This window comes from Papilio polytes, unplaced genomic scaffold, assembly GCF_000836215.1.
Source record: "Papilio polytes unplaced genomic scaffold, Ppol_1.0 DF821400.1, whole genome shotgun sequence".
Classification (NCBI taxonomy): domain Eukaryota; kingdom Metazoa; phylum Arthropoda; class Insecta; order Lepidoptera; family Papilionidae; genus Papilio; species Papilio polytes.
The window spans coordinates 3,207,288-3,220,847 of record NW_013527804.1 but is presented as its reverse complement, the minus strand read 5'-3'; the positions used below and the strand labels follow the sequence as shown (position 1 = coordinate 3,220,847).

At 30.6% G+C, this 13,560-nt stretch overlaps 3 protein-coding genes across 3 annotated transcripts in view; 2 read left to right on the top strand and 1 right to left on the bottom strand.

Moving 5' to 3' along the window:
• LOC106108710 (protein FAM98A) overlaps nucleotides 1-5,881 on the top strand; it is a 9,031-nt gene extending 3,150 nt beyond the window's left edge. Inside the window, exons 3-10 of the mRNA XM_013289970.1 lie at nucleotides 375-411; nucleotides 517-665; nucleotides 1,303-1,457; nucleotides 2,056-2,256; nucleotides 3,429-3,512; nucleotides 4,245-4,357; nucleotides 4,666-4,877; nucleotides 5,378-5,881. Coding sequence (XP_013145424.1) covers nucleotides 375-411; nucleotides 517-665; nucleotides 1,303-1,457; nucleotides 2,056-2,256; nucleotides 3,429-3,512; nucleotides 4,245-4,357; nucleotides 4,666-4,877; nucleotides 5,378-5,484 — 1,058 coding nt within the window. The 3' untranslated portion in view covers nucleotides 5,485-5,881. The remainder of the gene's footprint in view (nucleotides 1-374; nucleotides 412-516; nucleotides 666-1,302; nucleotides 1,458-2,055; nucleotides 2,257-3,428; nucleotides 3,513-4,244; nucleotides 4,358-4,665; nucleotides 4,878-5,377) is intronic.
• Nucleotides 5,882-7,716: 1,835 nt separating this feature from the next.
• On the bottom strand, nucleotides 7,717-10,810 carry LOC106108759 (BUD13 homolog). The gene is made up of 6 exons (XM_013290019.1): nucleotides 10,607-10,810; nucleotides 10,289-10,472; nucleotides 9,046-9,997; nucleotides 8,817-8,910; nucleotides 8,502-8,686; nucleotides 7,717-7,948 (listed from the first exon to the last, which is right to left on the bottom strand). The coding sequence occupies exons 1-6, from the start codon at nucleotides 10,705-10,707 to the stop codon at nucleotides 7,776-7,778; spliced, it is 1,689 nt and encodes a 562-aa protein (XP_013145473.1). The 5' UTR covers nucleotides 10,708-10,810; the 3' UTR covers nucleotides 7,717-7,775.
• A 236-nt stretch (nucleotides 10,811-11,046) lies between these two features.
• LOC106108756 (BRCA1-associated RING domain protein 1-like) lies at nucleotides 11,047-13,312 on the top strand. The gene has a single exon (XM_013290015.1). The coding sequence runs from the start codon at nucleotides 11,142-11,144 to the stop codon at nucleotides 12,714-12,716; it is 1,575 nt and encodes a 524-aa protein (XP_013145469.1). The 5' UTR covers nucleotides 11,047-11,141; the 3' UTR covers nucleotides 12,717-13,312.
• Nucleotides 13,313-13,560: the final 248 nt, after the last annotated feature.

The window sequence follows — 13,560 nt, the reverse complement described above, 5'->3', positions numbered from 1 at the left end:
AAAAATCACATTGATATGGCGGGATTCGAACCCAAGACCTGTAGATTACAAGTCAAGTGTTTCAACCACTGAGCCACCGACGCTCTATACATATATCTCTATGTAAATATTTTAACAGTGGTATAGTTTTAATATCTTAGCACTGTAGGGCCAACTCACTTAGAAATACTACGACAGACGTGTAGTGGAAGTAATTCTGTGTACAGGCTGATGAGTGTGATGTCGAATTCCTGATTTTAGTCCCTTTCTCTTTTCTTAGAAGGAAAGGATGGGAATGGAAAGTGGATTTGACAGAGGAGATGCATAGGAAGGGGAAATATCCCTTTTATGTGTGTCTTTTGATTATTAAATCTGCAATTGCGAATGGTTTATAGGTAGCCGCTTCGCCATATCGGCGAATTCAAGTAGCTTGTTTATATGATATAAAAAATTGTTTCCACTACCGTAACATGTAATTTCTATTTTTAAGAGAATATGCTTATATTCTAGCTATATTTTTTCTTGTTTCTTATGTAGTAATGTTTTTCAGCAAGAATCTCCCACCGCTAAAGCTTTGAAAGAAATTTTGATAGCTTTAAAATTTAATAAACCACCTCCCAATATTACTCCGGAGGTATTATTCTCTAAACTGGAAGCGAAACTAAAAGATACTATACAAAAAGAAGGTAAGTGTTATACTGTATTTTACATTAATTTAACTATTATTATGAATGCGATAGTTTAGATGTATGAATATTCAGTTTTATTTGGTGACCGACTTCCCAAAAGATGGAGGTACTCAATTGGTCTGTTTATTTTATTTTTAATTCCTATTCGGACGGAGTCACAGGCAAAGCTAGTTCTTAGAATTCTTAAGATGTCACTTTTTATAATTTTGTATGTAATAAATAATCACAAAATGTGGGCCAATTTTAAAAATTTCATCAGTAAAAAGATTTATTATTTTATTTGACTAACATAGGCTATTTTTAACTCAAAAGTAGTCATTTATATAAAGACTTTATCGGTATGTATGTATGTATGTATATTCTATTGTTATATTTGCCTTCGTAATTGAATACATAGATAACTAGCCCGTTGCAAAAAATAATAAAAAAATATAGGCTATGTTACTCATTGATGACATAGCTTTTTAATTGTGGAAATATTTTTAAAATAGCTCAATAGTTTTTGAGTTAATTAAATACATACAAAAATACAAACCACAAAACTTTCCTCTTTATAATATTAGTATTGGTTATTACCACTATTATTGTTAATCCCTTTCACTTTGTTGAAACCGGTTTTTACTATATTTCACAGGTCAGGAACTAGTAGGAAAACCATTATATAATAAAGCATTAACTGAGAAAGATTGGAAGGCATTGGATAATATATTCACAGAAATGTATGATGAATATAGACTGAGACGGGAAACTTTAATATCTAGATTGGAATGTACTATACAGAGTTTTGAGGTTTGTTTACTCAGACATTTTAAGTTTCTTCTGACAATGTTTTAAAAATTAAAAATACATTATATTTTCATTTAAAAAAACAATAGATTTATAAATTAATCTTTGCAAATGTAATTTACAGTTGTATTGAATTTTTACTTGAAGTTTATGATTTTTATCACAAACTTTAAGGAAATAAGTCAAGGATATTACGAGTTTTTTAACCATAAAATAATTTATTGCTTAAATTGTATGCGACAGGCAAATTTCTTACTAAAGTTATAAATGTGAAAGTTTAGATGGATGGATGGATGTTTGTTAGATTTTCTAGCCTAAACCGCTGAACGGATCTGAATGAAATTTTGAATAGATCCAGAACTTAGTCTGGAAGAACACATAGGCGGCTATTTTGTTTTTTTTTTTTACTTCCACGCGGACGCAGTCGCGGGCGAAAGCCAGTCTTTAATATTTTAAATGTGAATTTAGAGTTTTAATGTTAATATCTCAATAAATTATAGTTCCTCCTTCATCTATACCAATTTGTAGGAATATCCACGAAAAAACCAGTTTTAATTTACTAAAATTCTTGTTAAATGTATTACAAAACTTATAATTTCAGTGGTCAGATCGACTCAAAGGTAAGAAGGATCAAATGCAAGCGATATACAGACCGAAACGTGAACAGATGAAAGTAAAACCGGAAGTGAAGTTGTGTGACTTCCTCGCTGCGAGGACATCACTATTACATGTAGATAAAACTTCCAGCGCTAATGTAAGGAAGAATACACAATCTGAAGTCAACAAAGTTATCATTGGTCAGGTTAGTTGAAGTCAAAATATATTGATCAAAATAGTTGAAGTTAATAGTAATTACTGTTTAAAATAGTTGAAGTCATTGGCCAAATAGTTGATCTTTAAAATCATTATTGACCAAAACATGTTAAGTTTAAAATTGTTTTTGTACAAAATAGTAAAAGTAAACTCATTGGTTAAAATAGTTGTAGTTAAAAGTGATTGTTGGTCAAAGTAGTTAAAGTTAAAAGTAAATATTGTTCAAAATAGTTGAAGTTAACGGCCATTGTTCAAAATAGTTATAGTTGAAAGTGATTTTTGCTCAAAGTAGTTGAAGTTAACAGTCATTATTGGTCAAAATAGTTGAAGTTAAAATTAAATATTCTTCAAAATAGTTGAAGTTAATAGTCTTTGTTCAAAATAGTTGTAGTTGAAATTGATTTTTGCTCAAAGTAGTTGAAGTTAACAGTCATTATTGGTCAAAATAGTTGAAGTTAAAATTAAATATTCTTCAAAATAGTTGAAGTTAACAGTCTTTATTCAAAATAGTTGGAGTTGAAAGTGATTTTTGCTCAAAGTAGTTGAAGTTAACAGTCATTGTTGTTCAAAATAGGTAAAGTCAACCAAATAGTTGAAGTTTCAAAACATCATTGACGAAAATATTTTAAGTTTAAAGTCATCATTGTTAAAAATTGTTATAATAAAGTAAAGTCCTTAAACAAATAGTTGATGTTCAAAGTCATTTTTGTACAAAATAGTAAGTCATTGGTCAAAATAGAAATTAAAAGTGATTGTTGGTCAAAGTATTTGAAATTAACAGTCATTGTTCAAAATAGTTGGAAATAAAGTTATTGCTCAAAATAGTGGAATTGTACAACAATTTATATACAAATATCAATCGTGTTGCTAATTTAAGTCCCTTTCTCTTTACCACCCTTTTTTTATAAGGAGAGGTTAAAAAGGGGAAGTGGATTTGATAGAGGAGGAGATGCATAGGAAGGGAAAATATCCTCTTTATGTGCGTCTCCTCCTCCGTCGTATAAGGGTAGGCAACGCATCTGCCATTGCGGATGTCTATGGGCAGCGGTCGCTTCACCATTTTGGCGAATTCAGGTGGCCGCTTGCTCGTTTGCCACCTTATATTATAAAAGAAAAAAACTTTTTGTAAGGAATTATGTACATTTATTTATATAATTCCAGGTACCAGACCGAGGAGGTCGTCCCAATGAGCAGCAACCTCCTCCACCGGAGATGCCTTCTTGGCAACAGAGGTCTGCGCCGCAGGTAACTAACTTATTAGTGTATTACTTATGTTATAAACTAGCTTTGGCCCGCGACTCCGTGTGGAATTAATAAAACAAAAGTAAGTAGCCTATGTATTCTTCCAGATTATCGCATTTATAATATTAGTGTGAAAGTTTGTATGTTTGTGTTAGAGTTTGTAACCTAAACAGCTGAACGGATCTCGATGATTGTCATAGATGTAATCTGGAAGAACATAGACTAGGTTTTGTCTTTTAATTCCGTGCGGAGCTTTGTGAGAAATAGCTAGTATATCTATAAAAATAATAATATTATAATAAAGCGTAAACACACACCTCTTTGTTGCCCAAGATATCAGCAATTACAGCATGTTTTTGAATAGTTCCTTTTTTAATTAAAAAGACCTACATTTACGTCACGCTTTAGGCTATATATTTTCACGCCATTAAACTTAGGTGGTAAATATTTTGGATAAAGACCCTAACGTGGGAAAGAGACCATAAGTTAGTTGCTGCCAACATCAAGGAAGCAAGGTTGTCATCATGTCGTGTCATTTTGACATTTGTAATTGATAATTTGACAAATGTATACAATAAAATCAAATTTTCATAATTTCATGCGGATGAAGCCGCACGGGAACAGCTTGTAATAAAATAATATTGTAGTGTCTCTATGCAATATTGAAAAAAAATGCTAGTTAAAATTCGAATTTTTCATTTTCCGTTTTTTTTATTTTTTTTTTGTGTATTGCAGGGTGGTGGTCGCGGTGGTCCTAGGGGAGGTAGGGAAGGCAGCGGCGGGGGTCGCGGCAGGGGAGGGGGCGGCAGGGTGCAGGGCGGGTACAACCAGGGACAAGATCAGAACAGGTTTGTTATAGAAATTATAGCATTTTGTTTATCTATTTGTTAACAATAACTATGCAACTAGCTTTTGCCTACGACTTCTGCGCGGAATTATAATATAATAATAAATATATTCTGTTGCACAGTGTATTTATTTATATTAATGTAGTTTTCTAATGATGATATTTTTAAAATAGATCCATTAGTTTTTGAGTTTATTCGTTTAATGCAAAATTATTAATATTTCATCTTTATTATCAGTATAGATGATGTTTCAAGTTGAATTTGAATTTCAGAAACTTGTAATTTCAACGATTTCTTTTCTATTTCAGATCTCAAAACCAAAATTTCAACCAGAACCAGAATCAACGTAATTATCAAACGTTCGAAGTGCCGCCGGGCGGTTATGGTCAGAATTACAACCAAAACCAAGGTTACAACCAAAACCAAAGTTACAACCAAGGTTTCAACAATCAAGGAGGTTATGGTAACAACCAAGGTTACGACAGCGCTGGTACTTTCAACCAAGGTTATTCTACACCAGGTATGTTAAAAAACTTTACGTAGATTTCATATATGTTAAACTAGCTTTTGTCCGCGACTTTGCGTGGAATTGAAAAAAAAACTAGCTTATGTTTTCCAACTATTCTCTATATCTATAAGAAACATCGAGATCCATTTAGCTTAGACAAACTTTAACATCTATCCATCCAAACATTCATATTTAAATACTAGCTTTTACCCGCGACTCCGTCTGTGGAAATAAAAAAAAGTAAGTGGCCTGTGTTCTTCCAACCATTCCTTACATCTATAAGAAACATTGAGATCCGTTCATCAGTTTAGGCTACAAATTCTAACAAACGTCCATCCATACAAACATTCATATTTAAATACTAGCTTTTCCCCGCGACTCCGTCTGTGGAAAAAAAAAGTAAGTAGCCTGGGTTCTTCCAGATAAAAACAAAGACATAAAGATCCATTTAGCAGTTTAAACAAATTTTAACATTCATCCAAATTTCGCATTTATAACGTAAAATATTGCAGGTTACAGAAGTTACCAACCTCAAGGTAACCAAGGGCAGGGTTTTAATCAAGGTCGTTATGACGAGGAGCGCAGGGGCCGCGGGGGGTACAGGGGACGACGTAATTAGTTCTCTTTAATATAGAAAACGTATATGTTTCCTATATTTAAGATATTTTATTATATTATATCTATTTACTACCGAAAAAACTTGTACATTACTCTATTTCGGATGAAACTTCCAAAAACATTACTATTATGTATTGAAATGCAGAGTTTAAACTTTTAATGTTAGCAAGTAAATTGACATTTCGAGTGTTGCCGGCTTTTTGAAGTTTTTTCTTTTTTTCTTAGTATGTAAATAAAATCAATATTGTTTTCGTGTACTTATTAAGCTATGTAAAATTGTAAAAGTTCTAAAACGTGAAATTAGACATAATCAATATAATGATTTCAAAATATATTTTACTAGCTATCTTCCGTGACTCCGTTCACGTGGAATTAAAATTAAAAACAAAAGTGAGCAGCCTATGTGTTCTTACAGACTATCCTCTACATCTATACCAAATTTCATTGATATCCGGTCAGCAGTTTTGGCTACAAACTCTAACAAACAACCTTCCATCTAAACTTTCGCGTTTATAATATTAGTAAGATTGTAACGAGAAAAATAAAGTTTATGATAAAACTAGTCATAGTTAAACATTCATTACTAAAATAGTTTAAAAATGGAGTGTTTTTTTGGTCATTTTTAATACTTTAAGCGTATAATAGAAGTCAAAGTTACAGTTTAAAAATGTATATCGTAAAAGATTTAGAAATAAAACTATTTTTAACGGAGACATTATGTAATGACAAAATATGTACAGAAACAGACTAGAAAAAAGTGATGACGTCAACAATGTGTTCTAATTTTGAATAATTCAATTTCTTCTTCTTTTCTAATGGCTTGACTTTAAAAACGTGTAAAAACTCCTTGAACAACCAGACATTTGCATTTGTCAATTTACTCGCTGCAATTAAAGCAGGGTTAATATATTGTTTGTAGACAAATTATAGTAAAGTTTGTAAAATCGAATAAAAAACTGCAGTGGTTCTACTAATTTTAGTAGAAAATATCTATATTATGTTTTTATAATGAATCTAAAAGTAGTGGAAGTACTAGATTGTTTTTATCTGTTTTTGTGTCAAATTATAAGTTTATGCTTAAATATTTTTAATCATTAATCTTTTTAACATATTTCTTAATGGAATAGTTATACTAAACAACAACAAGGAAACATTTTCAAGTAAGAAATGTTGTTTCAATTATTCTAATATGTTAATATTTTGAAGAGAATCTTATAACGACTGATTTAAAGCAAACTTATGTTGTATGTGCTTTTACTAGTTTTAATATAAAAATATATTTATTATATTAGCTTTAATTTTCAAGCGATTTTCAAATGAATCTGTGTTTTAAAATAAACGATTTACATAAATGTGTTGTTATTTTAACCTAAAAAGAATTATTTTCCCTATACAAGGTTATTGGTAATTCGATATATTTCTGTTAAGAGGTGAAGGAGATTATTAGTGATAATTTCACCTCCAAAGGTAAAATGCAAAAGTTTACCATTTTTGAGTTATCGTGATTTTTAGATTTTTTTTTAAATACGTCGAAAATTAAACTCAAAAAATGTATTTAAAAAAACTATCAATTGTAACTTCACGTTTTCTTTAGATTTATAAAATCTTTTAAACATTCATTATTTAACAATATGAAAACATCAATTTTTTCTCTATTAAAAAAAAATGCGATCTACAGAACCATTTTACTTGAATGTTTTTCGTGATTCTTTTCCATTGAAATGCCCTAAAAAAAAGTCGTTTATAACTTGGCTGGCAGATTTTTAAAACGTGGCCATTTTCTTAGCTCTTCAAAAATAATAACAAAAAAAGCTTTATAAATCCGAAGCGAAAATGAAGTTATAATTGTTAGTTATTCTTTTGACAAAATTTTGATGATGTATTTTCGACTTATTTTGTAAAAACATTGATTACTCAAAAATGGTTAACTTTTGTATAATGCATATAGGGGTCGAAATCATTAAAAAGGTCCCCTCTAACACCTAACGGGAATACGTTGCATTACCAATAACCCTGTAGTGTTTTTTAAGCTAAAAAAACTATTTAACTATGCCGTAGTCATCAAAAATTATAAACAAAAATATGAGACCCACCTACAAGCACTACCTTTCGGATAAAAAGGAATTTTCAAAATCGGTCTACCAGGGGCGGAGTTTTGCCGTAAAACACATAAAAAAAGGCAAATTCATTATCTTTTGGGAAGTCTGTCAAAAAATGAAACAATAAATTTTTCAAGGTCATTTTATTTTTTATACTAAATTCATGATTCAATAGAAAAATACTTTACAATATTTACAAATCTTCAGTACTCCATTTATATGCTTCTTCTTGTTGTGCTTTCCTCTTGCTTTGTTGGTCAAAGTATTTCTTCTCATATCCGTTAGATCTGTCTACTCCGTCCCAGCGATAGCCTGGTCTTATATTAAAACGATTTGGTGGGAAATTGCCCTTGTATTTGGGTTTTTCTGTAAAAAGAACACAACACGTTTTATTCAATTTAATAAAAATATAAAATTGTATTTTGTTCAACCTGAATTAAAATAATAAAAAAAAAATAAAACAATGTTTAATCTTTGTCAACACTACAATTATAAAAAAAAAATTAAACACAAAATAATGAGAAACATAACTAATGAAATGAAAAAAAAGAAAAAGGAATATTTAAAATTAGCGTTGCAATGACCGAAGAAAATATTTATAATGAAAATTGAATTTTATTTCGCTATAATTTAAAGATGTTTGTTTTTCCATACTAATATAAAAAGGAAAAGATTGCATTTATGCATGTAATGAAATAACTCAAAAACTACTGGGCTTATTTCAAAAATCCTCGCACCGCTTAAAAGCCAATGCTTTTATAACATATTATCTTTGAGTAACTTAGGCTTTGTTTTTATCATTTATTTTACGCGAGCAAAGTCGCGAGGCACAGCTAGTGAGGAATAAATCAAAATACTACTGAAGAGTGCTAAATTTTTTTTCAAAGAAAGCTACATTGGCAAAAGCTAACAGACTTACCTGGTGGCAACTCCCCTCTTTCTACTTTCTTCTCTCTGATATAACGCAGCATCGGATCTCCCTCTCTCTCTACTCTTCTCAAGTTATCTTCTAGATCTCTGTCATCTCTGTGTCTCGCGAGAGGCTTTGACGCTTCATGCAAATATTCTTGTATCTTAGCCTCTTGGGCTTCAACTTGTTTTATTCTGAAACAATGAAAAAACTAGTAAAACAGTGAAAAATAATAAACCATGATTAAAAAAAATTTTTTGCACATTACAAAGGCATGAATCAAGTAATAAATTTTTTTGTAACACTATTTTTAAGTCTACTTACCCTTTATTCCATCTTTTATATTTTTCATCCAATTCTTTTTGTCTGTCTGCTTTTTCTTTCTGTTTCTGTCTGTCTTCTGATGTCTCTCTTTTGCCTGAAAATAATTTAGAAATGTGAAGATAAAACAATGAGAAGTGAAATTTGTACTTGGGGAAAAAATTATTTAATCTACATTTAGAGATAATTGAACTCCAATGCATTTGAGACTTACTAAAGGTAAAAAACTTACTTTTCCGAGAAACTGCTTTGGCATTTCTTCCGGAAACTTCATCTGTCATTTTACTAAATGCTTCTTCTTCTCTTTTCTTAAAGTTCTCATTCTCTCGTCGCAATTGCACAGCATCTTGAAGTCCCGCTTGTTTCCCGTCTAAAGTTTTAGCCATCTTCTTATTTGATGGAGGAGGACTATCGCTATTTCGCTTGTAATTCCTCTTTTCTCTATCTTCTGCCTTTTTTCTTCTAGGAGGTGATATATCTGAATCACTGTCATATTTCCTTTTATTCCGTTTATCTTTTTCTTTTTGATATCTATCTTTTGCTTCACTATTGTAACTGTTTCTTTCTTTATTGTGTTTTTCATTATTTCTTCTAGGTGATTCCTTTCTTTTCCTAGGAGGTGATAAATCTGAATCTGGGGTTCGATCTCTTCTAGGTGAATCTTTTCTCGATTTATGTGAATTTTCAGTCCCATTTCTATGGTTTTTTTGAGATTTTCTTGGCGGAGATTGATCAGAACTGCTTGATCTTTTTGAGTGTTTATGTTTTGTTTGTTTGTCTGTTTTTTGCCTTTTATTTGTATTGTCAGTGCTAGGTGATCTATTTCTACTGTCACTATCATCTATTTTCTCCCACCGACTTTGTTTTCTAGGTTTTTCTCTTGGTAATTGACTTTCCTTTCGCCGTGGAGGTGAAAAATCTGAATCATAATTTTTATCATTTGTTTTTCTCTTCTCTGACGATTCTGTGGTTCTTTTTCTCGGTGGACTGAAATCACTATCACTGTTCTGTCTTTTCGAATTGTTTTGATTATTTTTCCGTGGCGGTGAAAGATCGGAGTCATTATTCTTTTCATCCTCAGAATCGCTGTACATTTTACCAAATATTAATTCATTTTCTTTCTCAATTTCTTTGACGTCTTTCTTAATTTCTTCTATTTGTAATTTACTGTTAAATCCATCATCCTTAAATTAAATGCAACATTGTTAGATTAATTTTCGAGAACAATTGTGAAAGCTTTCAAGAGACTTTAAAAATGAATAAAAAACCCAACTCACATATGATAGCATAAATATTTTAAAATCACTCACTTTGATGATAGACCCTGATGGGTCCAAAACGAGTTGGTGCTATTACCAGATGGTTAAGCTGACTATAATGCATGTTTATTATAGGGATAGGATAGGATACAAATAAAAAAATGAGGATAAAATTTTCTATACAACAGTGTCATATATAATTTTGTAATTAAATACCTGATTAACAACTCTCCATTTTGAGGTAGTTTTAAATTGTTCCATCTTTTTTATTTCTTCTGGTCTCTCGTCGATGATGCCAGCAATCTGTGGCGCATCCTCCCCATCATCTAGAATGTCTAATTCATCACCTTCCAGGGCTCGTAACTTAGTCAAATCTAGGTCATCATCTATTATCTTAAACCTGAAATATACAGAATAAGATGATAGAAATTTAGCCTACAATTTATATTAAAAAAGTACTGCCTTAGATCTTATTGAAGATAATTGTATCACTTGAACCTAACCACAACAAATATAAACATTAACAAAATTTACCCTTGTCCTTTGACGACCTTTTTCTTCTTCTTTTTCTTAATTCCTGATGTTCCAGTTAAATACTTTTGCAGGTATGCCTTCTGGTCTACAGTTGAAGACATTTTAAACGTTTGTTGCGGTTTTAAAAGTTTATAAATTCAGAAATCTAATCTCATGAATACAAACTTTTTAGAAGACATTTTGATTTGAAAGTTGAAGTATTTGTCACGTTGACGCACCAACAGGATTGCCAGGTTACGAGTCTTAATTTATAACCTTTCCTACCAATTGAAATAAAATTATTGATGTGAAAATACAAACACGTATTTCGTGACGTGAAAATACAAACACGATTTTCGACTTTATGTTCATTTAAATATTAGAAAAGATGTTTTTGTAAGAGTTTTGATTTAAAATACAATTTTTAATCTATGTCAACTCAATTGTCAAACTGTTTATGATTTATGTCAAATTACTCGAATTCCCGCGTCGAAAAGGTTTATTTTCTCATTTATTGTTATTAAATAATAAAAATATTATAAGCCCGGCTCTAATTATGTCTTCGTCGGAAATAAATTCCTTTTTAATGGCACTAGAAGCAGTAAAACAAGACTATACATGTCGGGCTTGTAAACAATTGTGTAAAAAACCGGTTACATTGATGTGCTGTTTCCATTACATTTGCGAAGTACATATTGATGAATTAATAAAATGCCCTTACTGTGAAAAACCATTACAAGACAAGCGTATTTTTAAAGACGATCGTCTAGAGGCCAGTGTTAATTCTGCAATACAATTGGATAAAATGTTTTCATCTTATAAAACGGAAACTAGTACAATAAACGTATCCAAAGAAAACAGTACTAAAAAAAATAAAAGCAGAAATGCTAAAAAACCTGTAACTAAAAGTAAGGATAAAGAAAACTGTGAAGCAACATTAAACAAAAAAGTTATTTCTGAAAATCCAAACATGTCAATTCTATCAATCGCTACCAGTTCGAAGTTAACCAAAAATGCCGAAAAACGTAACAAGAAAGGTGAAACACCATTACATGTGTCTTGTCGTTTAGGTAACATAGAAAGAGTAAAACAATTACTTGAAGATGGGGCAAATTCAAATACAAAAGATAATGCTGGTTGGACACCATTACACGAAGCTGTTCAAAGTGGGAGACTCGATTTAGTGAGACTGCTGTTTCAATATAAAACCCTGATCAATGTACCAGGTCCAGATAACGAAACACCTTTACATGAGGCTGTTAGGTACAACCATAAAGACATAGTGAATGAATTAGTCACTCATGGAGCTGATTTGGATGCTAAGAACAGTAAAGGAGAAACTCCAATACAATTAGCTAATGGTGAAATGAGAAAATTATTAGAGAGAGCTGCAGAAAATGTTATCCACACACAAACAGCTGATGTATCTCATATATCTACAATACAAATGGAACTTGATTATGATGACATACAAGTTTATTGCGTCTCTGAATACATTACAATACAAAAAAAGTTAAAAACATTAGTAAAGCATCATAAAAATATCCATATAGAGACAAAATTGACAAATAAAGTGACACATTTAATAATAGACTCGAATGAAGGCATTTGTTTACCAACTTTAGATGTTCTACAAGCTATAGTCTATGGTATTTGGATTCTATCCACTGATTGGATACTAAAAAGTACTGAAAACAAATTGGAAACATTCATAGATTATGAAATCAAAGGTGTTGGTACAATAAATTTTAATGGGCCCAAAAAATCTAGATATAACAAGTACAAACAACTCCCTGGCCTTTTTAACGGATGTCATTTTTATTTTCATAACTTTAATACTAATTACGAAATATCAAAAACACTTATTCTAAACAAGACTGTATTGTCTAAATTGATAACTGAAGCAGGTGGGGTAGTATTAAGACGGATTCCGAACCCAGAATCAATACCTGAAACTGAGAAATTGGTACCATATCATGCTAGAAAGGGTGGAAAATTAGAAATATGTTCACATTATATTATATTTAAAGATATGTATGAACCAATGTATAACATGAAACATTTGAAAGCTCTACCTATTGGTTGGTTACTGGAATGTATTGAAAAATATGAATTATGTGAACCAGAGTAATACCAGGTTTTTTTTTTTAATCTGACCAAATAGTTCTTTACGGCCATGATTTTTTTGTATCTATTGCCATAGTATTTGAAATATCATAAAAATCTGACCAAATAGTTCTTGACAGCAAGGATTTTTTTTGTATCTATTACCATAGTATTTGAAATATCATAAAAATCTGACCAAATAGTTCTTGACAGCCAGGATTTTTTTTGTACCTATTACTATAGTATTTGATATATTATCATAAAATACTGACTAAATAGTTATTTACGGCCAGGATTTTTTTTGGTATTTAATATAGTATTAAATATTATAAATTTATACTTTTAAATGCTGAAACTATTAAAGTTTTCCGAGCAATTGGTGCTAACTAAAAGATAATATTAAGAATGTTTGTGAGATAAGAATGTAGAATGTTAAATGTGACAATGTACAGTGAAACTTTTGTTTGTAAAGTTTTTATATAATAGAGACTTGGTCTACCTTTACTTAGATGGATCAAGAATAATTATTTGTTTAATATAAGACATTTTATTAAAAACATTAGATCTTAAATGCAAGTGGAATTGTATTCTTTATTTAATAAAGTACATTTTTTTTTTTAATTGTTTCTTTTAAGCCAGTATGAAGTCGGGACGGACCTCTAACATGTATATTAAAAAAACACAAAGTATTGCTGCAACTGTATATTTGCTAAATTATCTAATTAAAAAATTCCGTGTCCGATTTCGCGCCAATGTTGTTATTTGGTATTAAAATGCATAAGTTCTTAGTTATTGTTGTTGTTATTGTTATCATCATCATCATCATCAGGCCTGTCTCTCTGCAATTTAAAAAAGGTAATTAAAAATCA